This window comes from Salvelinus fontinalis, chromosome 34, assembly GCF_029448725.1.
Source record: "Salvelinus fontinalis isolate EN_2023a chromosome 34, ASM2944872v1, whole genome shotgun sequence".
NCBI classification, from domain to species: domain Eukaryota; kingdom Metazoa; phylum Chordata; class Actinopteri; order Salmoniformes; family Salmonidae; genus Salvelinus; species Salvelinus fontinalis.
Window position 1 is genome coordinate 13,536,910 of NC_074698.1, and position 18,291 is coordinate 13,555,200.

General features: G+C 45.0%; 1 protein-coding gene across 6 annotated transcripts in view; it reads right to left on the reverse strand.

Annotated features, from left to right (window-relative positions):
* Positions 1-1,096: 1,096 nt before the first annotated feature.
* The window catches only part of LOC129833182 (protein shisa-8-like), a 98,145-nt gene continuing 80,950 nt past the window's right edge, over positions 1,097-18,291 (reverse strand). The window contains exons 4-6 of one of the 6 annotated variants that reach the window (XM_055897556.1): positions 9,601-9,738; positions 2,873-2,950; positions 1,097-2,674 (exon numbers count right to left, since the gene is read on the reverse strand). In XM_055897556.1, the coding sequence (XP_055753531.1) occupies positions 2,094-2,674; positions 2,873-2,950; positions 9,601-9,738 (797 nt within the window). In that variant the 3' untranslated portion in view covers positions 1,097-2,093. Of the gene's footprint in view, positions 2,678-2,872; positions 2,951-9,600; positions 9,739-18,291 lie in introns of all 6 variants that reach the window. The other 5 variants (XM_055897555.1, XM_055897558.1, XM_055897557.1 and 2 more) reach the window with 5 other exon arrangements.

Below are 18,291 nucleotides of genomic sequence, written 5' to 3' on the forward strand. Positions count from 1 at the left end.
ATTAACCCATAATTGTCTCCAATAGCCAATTCCAACATGAATGACTCCATCGGCTGCACGTAGTTTAAATCAATTAAAATGTCATATATTCCATATCATGCTGCTGCATAGGCTACAGTGAAACCACTTGGTGTCTGTCCGTAACACAGAATGGCTCGACAATAGCAGCTGAATGAATCTCCAAATCATTTAACAGTGTAAAAGCCCTGCTCCACTCAATGCATGCCTAGTGTGTGAGCGTGTGTGAGGGCCTGCCATGCTGGGGATTGGGTATCATTAGTTATGGCTGCACCCCCTGTGAGGAGGCATGGTGTCCCCTGGCTGGGAACAGCTTGGAAGACCATGCAGGGGTTGGATGCTGGAGGCTCCCACCATAAGTCAAGCCCGCTGGGGAAAGGGGGTCTGGTGGAGCTCAGGAACAGGCTGGAAGCTGGTTGGTGGGGAGGAGCTACAGTAGCAGCAGATGGTGAATGTCTCTAGTAAACACGACTGACTTGCTGCCATCCGTTGATACGGTTCCACCTGTCTGGAATACGCTGGGCGTAGGTATGCACTGCGGCGTAACCTGTTTACTTAAGATAATACATTAAGCTTGAGGTTTGGGCTAAATTGCAGGAGAGTCCACTGAAACGTACGGTGAAGGACGGCGCTTGTGTGAACTTAGACGTATCAGATTTCCATGCAAATATTGTACCTTGCGGTCAAGTGTAAAATGATAATGAGCCAAGATGAGTTGCTTGCTCTCCTGTAGCTTGACTATTGGAAAAAATCCTTGTGGTTGGGAAAGACTTACTGTAATGTCTATGTTTAGCCACCAGCTTCAACCCAGCTGCATTTAAAGTGACTCATTATACATATAGATGAACCATACACCTGCATTCAACAAAATTATCATATTAAAGCCTATTTTAATGTTACAATAATATATGCATGCATCACATGAATTGCTGCCAGTCTAGAAGACATACTTTAATAAAATACTCTGTGTATGATTTTCCTTCCTGACTGACCTTCGTGCATTCATGTTTGGATAAATTCTTCAACAGCAAGCCAAAGCTAAGATAAAATAAAAAAGCAATGACCTTTACTTCACAACTACAACTTCCCACCCTTCCCACCCTTGCATTGCCTTTGGCACCATATTACCCAGGACAGACACGGTGACCTGTCCTGCCCTCTTGCAGGCGCCTATTGTCCCTTGCGATTTGCGTCTGGCCTCTGCTGAAGCTTCACTAACACAGACAGTTCCATTTAACACGACTGTGGTGACCTTGCTGATACCTGTGCTGTTTGCCCTTTCCGATGCATGTGTCACCGATTAAGACAACAACAAACAACACAACGCTGAGAGACGTGGACGCTGACGATTCCCAGGGAGTCTCCAGACACAACCACTGTGTGAGATTCCCCAGTTTTGACGACCAGGGGGTCTGAAGTTTCAGGGCTCTTCTCCAGCAGGTGACGAACAGGAGGTGCTTGCCGTACCAAACCTCTGTCCAGCTTAGTTCCTCATCCCTTATGCTTCAGGATGAATAAACAAGCACCTCCTTTCCCGCTGTTTCTCTCTCTTCCTCTCCCTCTCTCTCGCTGGTACAGATTTGCCAGAATGGTATCTCACTCTGTTCTGGATGGAGGGTGATGGGAGCTGACAAGACAATGGCATTGTCACTGCTGTTGTTCAGGGTCCTGGAGGTGCTTTACCCATGTGTACCACTCTGACAGGCTGCAAACAGTAGGAGAGTGTGTAAGTGTGTGGGGGGGTAGGGATTTGTAGAGTAGTGGTGCCAGGGGGAGCAAAGAGGAGATTTACCAAAACAAAATCGGGAGGACGCTAGGACAGAGAGGGAATTTAAAGGAACCAGGTCTAGAGAGAGCGAGTCACTTCATGTGATTGATACCTTCCGTTTTTGGGTGTTACATTATCAATAACAAAGAAAACCTGCAATTAAAATAGCAAAAGAAGATTGCCTGTCCCTGTTCATCCCCCCAGCCATCAACACGACATTGATTCGTACAAAAAGCTCTCGCTCCCAGGCCTTACTCCCAGTCCTATAGACTTTTTTCTTGCTCTCCTGCTCTCCAAACGTTCATGTTCAGACTGTGACCTCTGTCTTGCTGTTGGTGGGCAGCCCCTTGTTTTTGGGGTGCATGTGGGGCGACTGTCCATAGCCCAGGGGCTGGGAGAAGAGTTCTGGGAGCGTCTCAATGCTGAACTTCCGCTTGTTGGAGTAGGCCTGCCGGCGGCTGTTGGGCTGTTGATGTAACTGCTGTTGATGTTGTTGATGTAACTGCTGTTGATGTTGTTGATGTAACTGCTGTTGATGCTGTTGATGTTGTTGATGTTGCGGATGCTGCTGATGCTGCGGATGCTGCGGATGCTGCTGCTGTGCCTGCCCGATGTGGGAGGCCGTTGGATGCTGGACATGGCCTTTACTGGGGTCCCAGACTTTGAAGGCTGAGCTGGAGGTAAGCGGGTGGGTGTTAGTCTTGGAGATCTTGGGTTTGGGGAGCTGGGCGGCGGTGATGGTTATGGCCAGTGGGGCGTGGATGTCTGGAGGGGGCAGGAAGGGCTTGTCCTTGTGAAAGGCGATGGGCTGGAAGGTGGGGGGCGAGGAGTGATGGCGGGAGTAGTCCACCATCGGGTAGCCCTTGTAGTAGTCTCTTGCTGCCGTATCTGCTGCGAGAAAGGGGAGGAGACAAAGGTGGGGGAGAGAGAGAGAGAGAGAGAGAGAGCGAGCGAGCGAGCGAGAAAAGAATGCGGTTAGTGGTATAGAGGTCAAAATACCTTACAAATACCTTTAATCTTTTCCTTTGACATGGCATCCACTCAACCTGTGGGTCCATAATGAGTTATATGGGTCAGAATATCTACCTGGTACCCCCAGAGACCTCAACAATGTCCTCCTTTGTTCAGATACAGTAAGAGCTCTGTTATCCAGTGGCCAAACCCCTAAACCAAGTTAAAACAAACAAAACAACAACAATGAAAACCTGTAAGGATCTGCTGCACAAGCATCTCCTCCTTAATTTATCATGCTGTAAAGACAAGTGTGATTCCAGGCAATTACATTGTACACATTGTAATAGCAGTGTAATAGACTCCATCATACTGTGGCTGTAAAATATGCTGGAATAGAAGAGCACAGATTAATAAAATTCACTGAGTTACCCCACTCATATCACTTCAATAGCTTTGAACCTCATCCAACCTCTCTGTTTAAATTAAATGTACACATTTAGGCAAGTTATACAAGACATTGTGCCCCTTTCTGGAGGCACTTGTATGCTGTTCTGCTGCCAAGGGAAGAATTAAGGTGAGACACCTCTCCCCCTGCGTTAATCCCTGTGCCGTTGGCTGTGTATTATATACCATGAAAGGAACCCGTAGCCTTACACCATCATCCCTAAACCAGCCAACCTGTCAGGTAAACCTAAAATGACATGGAGGTAGAGCTGCACAGTGTACAGCGGCTTACACCCACAGGGGCTTGGTTCTCTGTGTGTGTGTGTGTGTGTACTTGAGAGGGGGGTTAAAAAGCCTGAAGCCCCGTACCGTTAACGTTGAATGAAAACAAATAAGAAAAAAAAGCAACAGCAACTGGCGGATAAGCTGGAGTCTTGAGGGGAGTAAAAATAGAGCGGGTTTAGTGTGTCGTGTCGTATTAGTGAGGGAGCCCTGAGTGCTGCTTCGTGAGGTCACAGCCGCTAACCCCTCAGCCCTCAGACACTAACAACCTTGTTCGCCTCACTGTTGTGTCATTTTGTTTTTTTTTCCCTATTTTGTTGGTAAAAATGATCATGGTTGTTGTTGTTTCTTTCCCCCCTCTCCCTCAGCGTGTGTGTGTGTGTGTGTGTGTGTGTGTGTGTGTGTGTGTGTGTGTGTGTGTGTGTGTGTGTGTGTGTGTGTGTGTGTGTGTGTGTGTGTGTGTAAGTGTGTGTAAGTGTGTGTAAGTGTGTGTGTGTGTGTGTAAGTGTGTGTGTAAGTGTATGTGTGTAAGTGTATGTGTGTGTACGCGTGTGTGTACAGTTGAAGTCAGAAGTTTACATACACTTAGGTTGGAGTCGTTAAAACTTGTTTTTTAACCACTCCACAAATTTCTTGTTAAACTATAGTTTTGGCAAGTCGGTTAGGACATCCACTTTGTGCATGACAAGTAATTTTTCCAACAATTGTTCACAGAGATTATTTCACTGTATCACAATTCCAGTGGGTCAGAAGTTTACGTACACTAAGCTGACTTTAAACAGCTTGGAAAATTCCAGAAAATTATGTCATGGCTTTAGAAGCTTCTGATAGGCTAATTGACATAATTTGAGTCAATTGGAGGTGTACCTGTGGATGTATTTCAAGGCCTACCTTCAAACGCAGTGCCTCTTTGCTTGACATCATGGGAAAATCAAAAGAAATCAGCCAAGACCTCAGAAAAAAATGGTAGACCTCCACAAGTCTGGGGCATCCTTGGGAGCAATTTCCAAACCCCTGAAGGTACCACGTTCATCTGTACAAACAATAGTACGCAAGTGTAAACACCATGGGACCACGCAGCTGTCATACCTCTCAGGAAGGAGACGCATTCTGTCTCCTAGAGATGAACGTACTTTGGTGCGAAAAGTGCAAATCAATCCCAGAACCACAGCAAAGGACCTTGTGAAGATGCTGGAGGAAACCGGTACAAAGTATCTGTATTCACAGTAAAACGAGTCCTATATCGGCATAACCTGAAAGGCCACTCAGCAAGGAAGAAACCACTGCTCCAAAACCGCCATAAAAAGCCCGACTACGGTTTGCATCTGCACATGGGGACAAAGAATGTACTTTTTGGAGAACACCATCCCAACCGTGAAGCACAGGGGTGGCAGCATCCTGTTGTGGGGGTGCTTTGCTGCAGGACGGACTGGTGCACTTCACAAAATAGATGATATCATGAGGGAGGAAAATTATGTGGATATATTGAAGCAACATCTCAAGACATCAGTCAGGAAGTTAAAGCTTGGTCGCAAATGGGTCTTCCAAATGGACAAAGACCTCAAGCATACTTCCAAAGTTGTGGCAAAATGGCTTAAAGACAACAAAGTCAAGGTATTAGAGTGGCCATCACAAAGCCCTGACCTCAATCCTATAAAAAAAATTGTGGGCAGAACTGAAAAAGCGTGTGCGAGCAAGGAGGCCTACAAACCTGACTCAGTTACACCAGCTCTGTCAGGAGGAACGGGCCAAAATTCACCCAACTTATTGTGGGAAGGTTGTGTACTAATTGCATACTATTCTATTCAGCACATATTGTATAGTAAAAATGAAGCATGCCATGCCATGCTTATAAACATATTACTTTTGGTACGTTCAAGACAACTGGGAATTCGGAAACAAAATTAGCTCACACTGGGAAAAATCATGACTTCGTGATCTTCAGGTTGGAGAAGTCAGAGCTCTAGGATGACATCCGAGTTTCTGACTTGTAATTCCGAGTTGGCTGACCATTCAAAATGATTTTTCCCAGTCGGAGCAATATTTTTTGTGGGAGTTCCCTGTTGTCTTCAATGCACCATCAGTTACGGCTTCACATATGAACCGGAAAGGATCGTCTGTAGCCCTCACTCTCCATCTTTAGAGGATGCATGCACTCAAAGACTTGACCTCTATTGGTTGAGCTAGCGAGCTATAGATAGACTACTCATGATGATGTATTGCCTGTTTGTTTTTTGCTTTTGATGCACTTTGAGATACTATAAAACAGATTTTTTCAAATACTCAAACGGCCTACTATTTCGGACACAAGTATGAGTATTCGGACACTGTGTTTGTGTGTGGACCCAAAAAAATTAATTAAAACTTGTTACAAATAATGGAGTTATGCATGATTCACCGAATGATATTTTGAAAGAGAAAGTAAAGTACATTAAGAATATGTTTTCGTTTCAGTCTCCTCCATCTCCACTAACCGAAGCTAATTGTATGGATTTCTTCCTAATAATAATGTGAAATTAACATATGTACAGAAAGACTCATGTGAAGGCAAAATTACAGAGGAGGAACTTCTTGATGCAATTGGGGCCTTTAAGGCTGGGAAAACTCCAGGGCTGGATGGCATACCAGTGGAAGTATACAAAACTTTTTGGGATATACTCAGAGTACCATTATTAGCATGTTTTAACCACTCCTATATAAATATTAGATTATCAGACATGCAACAAGAAGGTCTGATATCATTATTACTGAAACAGGACCCAAGTGGTATATATATAGATCCAGTCCATTAAAATAATTGGAGACCTCTTACACTTCAGTGTTGTGATGCAAAAATCATAGCAAAATGCTTGGCGCATAGAATTTTAAAAGTATTGTCAGATATTATTCATCCTAATCAGACAGTTTTTTTTACATGGACGATACATTGGAGATAATATAAGACAAGTACTGGAAACAATAGAATACCTGGGACACCAGGCCTGGTTTTCATAGATGATTTTGAAAAGTCTTTTGATAAAGTACGACTGGAGTTTATATATAAATGCCTAGAATATTTTCAATTTTGGGGAATCTCTTATAAAATGGGTTAAAACTATGTATAGTAACCCTAGGTGTAAAATAGTAAATAATGGCTACATCTCAGAATGTTTTAAACTATCTAAAACAAGGTTGTTCACTCTCGGCATATCTATTTATTATTGCCATCGAAATGTTAGCTATTAAAATTAGATCAAATAATAATATTAAGGGATTAGAAATCCGTGGCTTAAAAACTAAGGTGTCATTGTGCGCAAACCACAATTAGAGTCTCTCCACGGCCTCATAGAGGATCTAGATACTTTTGCTATCCTCTCTGGATTAAAACCAAATTATGATAAGTGTATTATTATTATTATATTACGTATGGGATCACAAAAAAAATGCAAATTTTACATTAACATGTAGTTTACCAATTAAATGGTCTGACGGAGATGTGGACACACTCGGTATACAAATCCCAAAAGAAGGAAATGATCTCACTCCAATAAATTTTTATAGAAAGTTAGCAAAAATAGATAAGATCTTGCTACCATGGAAAGGAAAATACCTGTCTATTTGGGGAAAAATCTACCTGATTAACTCTTTAGTCATGTCACAGTTTACCTATTTGATTATGGTTTTGCCTACACCTAGTGACCTGCTTTTTAAATTATACGAACAAAAAATATTCAATTTTATTTGGAACGGCATGCCAGACAAAATTAAAAGGGCCTATTTATATAACGAATATGAATTCGGAGGGCAGAAATGATTAAATATTAACACAATACAAAAGTTATTAAATCCAAACTGGTTCTCTAGTAAATTGGTAAGAATGTCTCATCCTATGTTGAAGAAGGGCCTTTTCCCCTCATTCAGATTACATCTGCTCACTTTCGGTTGTTTGAAAAGGAAATAATCTCCAAAATATCATTATCTTTTAAACAAGCCTTAGAAAGTTGGTTGCAATTTCAGTTTAATCCACCTGAAAAGACAGAACAAATAACACAACAAATATTGTGGTTAAACTCAAATATACTAAACCATATTTTTCGAAGAAATGTATAATAAAAGTATAATTTTAGTGAATGTTATCATAAATAGGACTGGTGGAGTTGTCACACATACAGCTAACACAGACATATGGACATGTCTGCTCTACCCAAAATTACAACCAATTAATTGCAGTATTACCACAAAAATGGAAGAGGCAAGTAGAAGGGGAAAAAAGTAAGGAACTTGTATGTCGGCCTTGTATTAAAGAACATAAATGGTTAAAGAAAAGTGTGATAAATAAAAACATATGGCAATTTCATTTAAGGACTAAAGAACTGACAGCTGTGCAATAAAAATTGCAAAATAGTTGGGAAGAGATTTTCGATGTACCCATTCCATGGCACATGGTTTATAAATTGATACGCAAAACAACGCCGGATTCAAAACTTCGAATTTTTTCAATTTAAATTACTATACAAAATTCTTGCAACCAATAGAATGTTATATATATGTGAGGAGGCAGAGTCATTAGATCATTTATTTTGGTATTGTCCATATGTAGCTCGTTTTTGGTCACAGGTATATACGGTCACACCATGGTCACAACATACGGGGTCTGTAAAATGTATACTGTATACAGTGGGGCAAAAAAGTATTTAGTCAGCCGCCAATTGTGCAAGTTCTCCCTCTTAAAAAGATGAGAGAGGCCTGTAATTTTCATCATATGTACACTTCAACTATGACAGACAAAATGAGAAAAAAAAAATCCAGAAAATCACATTGTAGGATTTTTAATGAATTTATTTGCAAATTATGGTGGAAAATAAGTATTTGGTCAATAACAAAAGTTTATATCAATACTTTGTTATATCAATACTTTGTTATCAACCATGGGTTGATACATTTTATTTCCATTGATCATTTTTGTGTGATTTTGTTGTCAGCACATTCAACTATGTAAAGATGTCACGTTCCTGACCTATTTATGTTAGTTGTTATGTGTGTTAGTTGGTCAGGACGTGAGGTTGGGTGGGCATTCTATGTTTTCTGTTTCTGTGTTGGTTTTGGGTTGCCTGGTATGGCTCTTAATTAGAGGCAGGTGTTTGGCGTTCCTCTAATTAAGAGTCATATTTAGGTAGGCGTTGTCACAGTGTTCGTTGTGGGTGATTGTCTTCCGTGTCTGTATGTTATTTCGTAGCACACGGGACTGTTTCGGTTTATGTAGTCTGTTTCCATTTCGTGCGTTCTTCGTGTCTATGTAAGTTCTCATGTTTAGGTCAGTCTACGTCGTTTGTTATTTTGTATCATTTCAAGTGTAGTTCGTGTTCGTTTTTCGTCTTGTTTAATAAATATGTGTTCAACCTTCGCTGCGCCTTGGTTCCCTCAATACTCCTCCTTTTCCGAAGATGGAGAGGAGGAGGATCGTCGTTACAAAAGAAAAAAGTATTTAATAAGAATATTTCATTCATTCAGATCTAGGATGTGTTATTTTAGTGTTCCCTTTATTTTCTTGAGCAGTGTATTTACCCCCAAAAAATATGGGGGATTGGAAATGATGCAGACAATTACATTGATGGAAGCAACAATCTTTCCACAATATTAAGCTGATCCACCCCTTTTTTTTAATTATGGAATTTCTTGTGGAAGAACGGTGTTGCATTCCACCAATAGAGTTCCAGACACTTCTAGAATCTATGCATATTGAAGCTGTTTGTCACGTTCCTGACCTGTTTTCTGTTGTTTTTGCATGTGTTTAGTTGGTCAGGGCGTGAGTTGGGGTGGGTAGTCTATGTTATGTGTTTCTATGTTGGGTTAATGTGTTGCCTGATATGGTTCTCAATTAGAGGCAGGTGTTTGACGTTTCCTCTGATTGAGAACCATATTAAGGTAGGCTGTTCTCACTGTTTGTTTGTGGGTGATTGTTCCTGTGTCTGTGTCTACCACACAGGACTGTTTCGTTTGTTAGTTCGTTTAGGTAGTCTGTTCCTGTTTCATGCGTTCTTCGTGTTTATGTAAGTTCTTGTTCTGGTCAGTCTACGTCGTTTGTTATTTCGTAATCAATTCAAGTGTTCTTCGTGTTTCGTCTTTCATTTATTAAATTCATTATGTCTACATACCTCGCTGCGTATTGGTCCTCAGATCCTTCTCGCCTCTCTCTCTCGTCTGAGGAGGAGGACGACTTAGACTGCCGTTACACTGTTCTGGAAGCTGGTGGTGGCCCAAAGCCCTATTAGGTTCTTTATTTTGCCAGTTACCTGTACAGTGGGGCAAAAAAGTATTTAGTCAGCCACCAATTGTGCAAGTTCTCCCACTTAAAAAGATGAGAGAGGCCTGTAATTTTCATCATTGGTACACTTCAACTTTGACAGACAAAATAAGAAAAAAAATCCAGAAAATCACATTGTAGAATTTTTAATGAATTTATTTGCAAATTATGGTGGAAAATAAGTATTTGGTCAATAACAAAAGTTTATATCAATACTTTGTTATCAATACTTTGTTATATACCCTTTGTTGGCAATGACAGAGGTCAAACGTTTTCTGTAAGTCGTCAAACGTTTTCTGTAAGTCTTCACAAGGTTTTCACACACTGTTGCTGGTATTTTGGCCCATTCCTCCATGCAGATCTCCTCTAGAGCAGTGATGTTTTGGGGCTGTTGCTGGGCAACACGGACTTTCAACTCCCTCCAAAGATTTTCTATGGGGTTGAGATCTGGAGACTGGCTAGGCCACTCCAAGACCTTGAAATGCTTCTTATGAAGCCACTCCTTCGTTGCCCGGGCGGTGTGTTTGGGATCATTGTCATGCTGAAAGACCCAGCCACGTTTCATCTTCAATGCCCTTGCTGACGGAAGGAGGTTTTCACTCAAAATCTCACGATACATGGCCCCATTCATTCTTTCCTTTACACGGATCAGTCTTCCTGGTCCCTTTGCAGAAAAACAGCCCCAAAGCATGATGTTTCCACCCCCATGCTTCACAGTAGGTATGGTGGTGTTTGGATGTAACTCAGCATTCTTTGTCCTCCAAACACGACGAGTTGAGTTTTTACCAAAAAGTTATATTTTGGTTTCATCTGACCATTTGACATTCTCCCAATCTTCTTCTGGATCATCCAAATGCTCTCTAGCAAACTCCAGACGGGCCTGGACATGTACTGGCTTAAGCAGGGGGACACGTCTGGCACTGCAGGATTTGAGTCCCTGGCGGTGTAGTGTGTTACTGATGGTAGGCTTTGTTACTTTGGTCCCAGCTCTCTGCAGGTCATTCACTAGGTCCCCCTGTGTGGTTCTGGGATTTTTGCTCACCGTTCTTGTGATCATTTTGACCCCACAGGGTGAGATCTTGCGTGGAGCCTCAGATCGAGGGAGATTATCAGTGGTCTTGTATGTCTTCCATTTCCTAATAATTGCTCCCACAGTTGATTTCTTCAAACCAAGCTGCTTACATATTGCAGATTCAGTCTTCCCAGCCTGGTGCAGGTCTACAATTTTGTTTCTGGTGTCCTTTGACAGCTCTTTGGTCTTGGCCATAGTGGAGTTTGGAGTGTGACTGTTTGAGGTTGTGGACAGGTGTCTTTTATACTGATAACAAGTTCAAACAGGTGCCATTAATACAGGTAACGAGTGGAGGACAGAGGAGCCTCTTAAAGAAGAAGTTACAGGTCTGTGAGAGCCAGAAATCTTGCTTGTTTGTAGGTGACCAAATACTTTTTTCCACCATAATTTGCAAATAAATCATTAAAAATCCTACAATGTGATTTTCTGGATTTGTTTTTCTCATTTTGTCTGTCATATTTGAAGTGTATCTATGATGAAAATTACAGGCCTCTCTCATCTTTTTAAGTGGGAGAACTTGCACAATTGGTGGCTAACTAAATACTTTTTTGCCCCACTGTATATTGCTCCTGAAACTCAATATCATCAAACCACAGACCAGTCTGGAAAAAGCTAGATTTCTTGAAGATCATAAAACATTCATTACCTTGACAAAACGATCAAAAGGTGGAAATTGTTCTTCAATACAGAACATTATAGCACTTACTCTGTGTTGTTAAGGAAAGTTCTCACTTCTTCCAAAGGAAAAAAACTACAGATGTATAACGCTGCTTTAAATGGCCTAATCACTGCAATTTCAGGAAATTATTTTAACGCGAGGCATTAAACGGCTATTATGCTGATAATGACAGTGCTCTTAAAAGACCTGCTTTCATGTTGTGGCATGTGCCACGTTTGGCAAGTCATGGGAGGATTAAATGGCTATGTTGCCAACGCAACTGTATACAGGCATGTGTTTATGCATTCTAAATATTCTAAAAGGATAAGCAGCTTGATTCCAGCAGACCATGTGACAGTGTAAACCCTGTCACATGGCTTCTCTAAAGAATAGCAGTCTAGCAGGTGCCAAGTCATTCATGCTGAAGACATCCATTGATCCCCACACCACAGCCATTTTGAGGCCAAGTAGGGGTGTGCTGTAATTAGCCAAAGGAAAAAAATGACAACAAACAAAATTGTACCAGACTAGACTGACATTTTAGCTCTTTATCCTTACTAGTGATGCTCGAAACCCATGCTACCCAACTACTACTCTTTATCCTTACTAGTGATGCTCGAAACCCATGCTACCCAACTACTACTCTTTATCCTTACTAGTGATGCTCGAAACCCATGCTACCCAACTACTACTCTTTATCCTTAATAGTGATGCTCGAAACCCATGCTACCCAACTACTACTCTTTATCCTTACTAGTGATACTCGAAACCCATGCTACCCAACTACTACTCTTTATCCTTACTAGTGATGCTCGAAACCCATGCTACCCAACTACTACTCTTTATCCTTACTAGTGATGCTCGAAACCCATGCTACCCAACTACTACTCTTTATCCTTACTAGTGATGCTCGAAACCTATGCTACCCAACTACTACTATGCTTGCTAAGAAAGATTTGCACGAAAGTGACCTCGGGGTTGCAGCAGCATGCGTTTTGTCACGGGGAATCACTGACGTTCTCGGCCGACTGCACAGGAAGTGCACGGTGAGAGAGCATATGCACTGAAGGCGGGGGACCAGCAACGAGCCCTTGCTGTCCTCTCCGTCCATTTCTCGCCTTCTCCATCACTTTTTCGCACTACCCCTTTGTGCCCTATCAGAAATTCTCAGGTCGTTAGTGTTTAATTAAGATACAGGGCTACAACTACATCCTGGTCCACGGACCTGCTGGTACACCTGGCAGAAGTTGGCTGACGCCTGAGCCAAAGCCTCTGAACTACACTCTGTCCTCTCAATGACTTTGCCAACACAGCGAGTGGTGACGTGCCGTGTTGTTTATTGGCTTGCTGGGGGGTACAATCACGTGTGAAGAGATGAGAGTGCTAAGCCTATATCTCAAAGGAGCTGCTGTGTGTGCCCTTATGAGTGTGTCTGTGTGTGCCCTTATGAGAGTGTCTGTGTGTGCCCTTGTGAGTGTATCTGTGTGTGCCCTTGTGAGTGTGTCTGTGTGTGCCCTTGTGAGTGTGTCTGTGTGTGCCCTTGTGAGTGTATCTGTGTGTGCCCTTATGAGTGTCTGTGTGTGCCCTTGTGAGTGTCTGTGTGTGCCCTTATGAGTGTCTGTGTGTGCCCTTATGAGTGTGTCTGTGTGTGCCCTTATGAGTGTCTGTGTGTGCCCTTATGAGTGTCTGTGTGTGCCCTTATGAGTGTCTGTGTGTGCCCTTATGAGTGTGTCTGTGTGTGCCCTTGTGAGTGTATCTGTGTGTGCCCTTGTGAGTGTATCTGTGTGTGCCCTTGTGAGTGTGTCTGTGTGTGCCCTTGTGAGTGTGTCTGTGTGTGCCCTTGTGAGTGTGTCTGTGTGTGCCCTTGTGAGTGTGTCTGTATGTGCCCTTATGAGTGTCTGTGTGTGCCCTTATGAGTGTCTGTGTGTGCCCTTGTGAGTGTCTGTGTGTGTCCTTATGAGTGTGTCTGTGTGTGCCCTTATGAGTGTGTCTGTGTGTGCCCTTATGAGTGTGTATGTGTGTGCTCATATGAGTGTCTGTGTGTGCCCTTGTGAGTGTGTCTGTGTGTGCTCTTATGAGTGTGTCTGTGTGTGCCCTTATAAGTGTGTCTGTGTGTGCTCTTATGAGTGTGTCTGTGTGTGCCCTTGTGAGTGTGTCTGTGTGTGCTCTTGTGAGTGTGTCTGTGTGTGCCCTTGTGAGTGTGTCTGTGTGTGCCCTTATAAGTGTGTCTGTGTGTGCCCTTATAAGTGTGTCTGTGTGTGCCCTTATAAGTGTGTCTGTGTGTGCCCTTATAAGTGTGTCTGTGTGTGCCCTTATAAGTGTGTCTGTGTGTGTGCGTTTGTATGTGTCCCTGTACCTCAATGCCTTTCCATGTGTCATTACCATTGTTTAGAATCTCAACCTGAATCTCAACCTGCTTGTCTGCTTTTGTGTGTGTGTGTGTGTGTGTGTGTGTGTGTGTGTGTGTGTGTGTGTGTGTGTGTGTGTGTGTGTGTGTGTGTGTGTGTGTGTGTGTGTGCGCGCGCGCGTGCGTATTTGTGCGTACGCATGTGTGTGTCCGCAAGTCTGCTCCATTCATGAGGAAATAAGTGAAATACCCAGAGGTGTAGAGAGACTCCGCTCTCTTAAGATCAATGGATTCAAATGAGATGCAGAGATGTAAATGCAAAGCAACTGCCCGTGGTAATGCACCAGCCGTGAGGTGGGCCCTTCTTAAGGGCCCGATGAGCCGGCATGCCAACCTGCTGTGCAAGAGGACCCGTGCCCCGGCTGGCACCGCGGATGGCAGCCACGCCATTGTCTGTACAACCTACAGCTATGTGTGTGTGTGTGAGTGTGTGTGTGGTGTGTATAGTGTCTGTGTGGTGTGTATAGTGTCTGTGTGGTGTGTATAGTGTCTGTGTGGTGTGTATAGTGTCTGTGTGGTGTGTGTGTGTGTGTGTGTGTGTGTGTGTGTGTGTGTGTGTGTGTGTGTGTGTGTGTGTGTGTGTGTGTGTGTGTGTGTGTGTGTGTGTGTGTGTGTGTGTGTGTGTGAAGTGTGTATAGTGTGTGTGTGGTGTGTATAGTGTGTATGTGGTGTGTATAGTGTGTGTGTGTGTGTATAGCGTGTGTGTGGTGTGTATAGTATGTGTGTGGTGTGTATAGTGTGTGTGTGGTGTGTATAGTGTGTGTGTGTATAGTGTGTATAGTGTGTGTGTGTGTGGTGTGTGGGTGTGTGGTGTGTGTGTGTGTGTGTGTGTGTGTGTGTGGCATCAGTATGTATGTGTGTTTGAGTGTGAGTGCGTGGCATCAGTATGCATATGTGTGTGTGTGTGTGTGTGTGTGTGTGTGTGTGTGTGTGTGTGTGTGTGTTGTGGTCAGTGTCCTGTAAGTATGTGTGCTTTTGTGTGTGAGGCCATGGGGCCAGCCAAAGGGGACAGCTCTGACCCATCAAGACACATACTCTCAGTCACTCAACAGGGAGCCATGTCACCCACTATCCTGACTGCCTGTGCTTGAGCTACAGGCAGGGTTACTGCACCATGTGTCTGTGTTCCATATGTGTCTGTATTCCACATGTGTCTGAGTTCCACATGTGTCTTGGGGGAGATGTAGTAGCATCAGTATGTGTATTAATGAGTTAGTCATGATAGAGTAGGGCAGTGGATGATGTGTGGGAGTAACATCATTGTTGTTCATATACAACATACATCCTCTACTTCAGGGCTGCCCAACCCTCTTCCTGGAGATCTACTGTCCTGTAGGTTGGACTGAAGACCCACAGGACTGTAGATCTCCAGGAAGAGGGTTGGACAGAAGACCCACAGGACGGTAGATCTCCAGGAAGAGTGTTGGACTGAAGACCCACAGGACGGTAGATCTCCAGGAAGAGGGTTGGACAGAAGACCCACAGGACGGTAGATCTCCAGGAAGAGGGTTGGACAGAAGACCCACAGGATGGTAGATCTCCAGGAAGAGGGTTGGGCTGAAGACCCACAGGACGGTAGATCTCCAGGAAGAGGGTTGGACAGAAGACCCACAGGACGGTAGATCTCCAGGAAGAGGGTTGGACAGAAGACCCACAGGACGGTAGATCTCCAGGAAGAGGGTTGGACAGAAGACCCACAGGATGGTAGATCTCCAGGAAGAGGGTTGGGCTGAAGACCCACAGGACGGTAGATCTCCAGGAAGAGGGTTGGACAGAAGACCCACAGGACTGTAGATCTCCAGGAAGAGGGTTGGACTGAAGACCCACAGGATGGTAGATATCCAGGAAGAGGGTTGGACAGAAGACCCACAGGACTGTAGATCTCCAGGAAGAGGGTTGGACTGAAGACCCACAGGACGGTAGATCTCCAGGAAGAGGGTTGAGCTGAAGACCCACAGGACGGTAGATCTCCAGGAAGAGGGTTGGACAGAAGACCCACAGGACGGTAGATCTCCAGGAAGAGGGTTGGACTGAAGACCCACAGGACGGTAGATCTCCAGGAAGAGGGTTGGGCTGAAGACCCACAGGACGGTAGATCTCCAGGAAGAGGGTTGGACAGAAGACCCACAGGACGGTAGATCTCCAGGAAGAGGGTTGGACTGAAGACCCACAGGACGGTAGATCTCCAGGAAGAGGGTTGGGCTGAAGACCCACAGGACGGTAGATCTCCAGGAAGAGGGTTGGACTGAAGACCCACAGGACGGTAGATCTCCAGGAAGAGGGTTGGACTGAAGACCCACAGGACGGTAGATCTCCAGGAAGAGGGTTGGGCTGAAGACCCACAGGACGGTAGATCTCCAGGAAGAGGGTTGGGCTGAAGACCCACAGGACGGTAGATCTCCAGGAAGAGGGTTGGGCTGAAGACCCACAGGACGGTAGATCTCCAGGAAGAGGGTTGGACTGAAGACCCACAGGACGGTAGATCTCCAGGAAGAGGGTTGGGCTGAAGACCCACAGGACGGTAGATCTCCAGGAAGAGGGTTGGACTGAAGACCCACAGGACGGTAGATCTCCAGGAAGAGGGTTGGGCTGAAGACCCACAGGACGGTAGATCTCCAGGAAGAGGGTTGGGCTGAAGACCCACAGGACGGTAGATCTCCAGGAAGAGGGTTGGGCTGAAGACCCACAGGACGGTAGATCTCCAGGAAGAGGGTTGGGCTGAAGACCCACAGGACGGTAGATCTCCAGGAAGAGGGTTGGACAGAAGACCCACAGGACGGTAGATCTCCAGGAAGAGGGTTGGACAGAAGACCCACAGGACGGTAGATCTCCAGGAAGAGGGTTGGACAGAAGACCCACAGGACGGTAGATCTCCAGGAAGAGGGTTGGGCTGAAGACCCACAGGACGGTAGATCTCCAGGAAGAGGGTTGGGCTGAAGACCCACAGGACGGTAGATCTCCAGGAAGAGGGTTGGGCTGAAGACCCACAGGACGGTAGATCTCCAGGAAGAGGGTTGGGCTGAAGACCCACAGGACGGTAGATCTCCAGGAAGAGGGTTGGGCTGAAGATCCACAGGACGGTAGATCTCCAGGAAGAGGGTTGGGCTGAAGACCCACAGGACGGTAGATCTCCAGGAAGAGGGTTGGACAGAAGACCCACAGGACGGTAGATCTCCAGGAAGAGGGTTGGACAGAAGACCCACAGGACGGTAGATCTCCAGGAAGAGGGTTGGACAGAAGACCCACAGGACGGTAGATCTCCAGGAAGAGGGTTGGGCTGAAGACCCACAGGACGGTAGATCTCCAGGAAGAGGGTTGGGCTGAAGACCCACAGGACGGTAGATCTCCAGGAAGAGGGTTGGGCTGAAGACCCACAGGACGGTAGATCTCCAGGAAGAGGGTTGGGCTGAAGACCCACAGGACGGTAGATCTCCAGGAAGAGGGTTGGGCTGAAGACCCACAGGACGGTAGATCTCCAGGAAGAGGGTTGGGCTGAAGACCCACAGGACGGTAGATCTCCAGGAAGAGGGTTGGACAGAAGACCCACAGGACGGTAGATCTCCAGGAAGAGGGTTGGACAGAAGACCCACAGGACGGTAGATCTCCAGGAAGAGGGTTGGACAGAAGACCCACAGGACGGTAGATCTCCAGGAAGAGGGTTGGGCTGAAGACCCACAGGACGGTAGATCTCCAGGAAGAGGGTTGGGCTGAAGACCCACAGGACGGTAGATCTCCAGGAAGAGGGTTGGGCTGAAGACCCACAGGACGGTAGATCTCCAGGAAGAGGGTTGGGCTGAAGACCCACAGGACGGTAGATCTCCAGGAAGAGGGTTGGGCTGAAGACCCACAGGACGGTAGATCTCCAGGAAGAGGGTTGGGCTGAAGACCCACAGGATGGTAGATCTCCAGGAAGAGGGTTGGGCTGAAGACCCACAGGACGGTAGATCTCCAGGAAGAGGGTTGGGCAGCCCTGCTCTACTTGATTACTCACACATGTTTTTCACACCTTTCACACAGTCACACCGTTTTCTCATGTTTCACACAGTCACACGTTTTTCTCATGTTTCACACAGTCACACCGTTTTCTCATGTTTCACACAGTCACACCGTTTTCTCATGTTTCACACAGTCACACGTTTTTCTCATGTTTCACACAGTCACACATGTTTTCGAGAGCAAAGTATAGGCATGTTATAATTAAGCAATAAGGCCCAAGGGGGTGTGGTATATGGCCAATATACCACGGCTAAGGGCTGTTCTTAAGCACAACGCAACTCAGAGTGCCTGATACAGCCAGCCATGGTATGTTGGCCATATACCACAAAACCCTGAGGTGCGATACTGCTATTATAAACTGGTTACCAACGTAATTAGAAGAGTAAAAATAAATGTTTTGTCATACCCG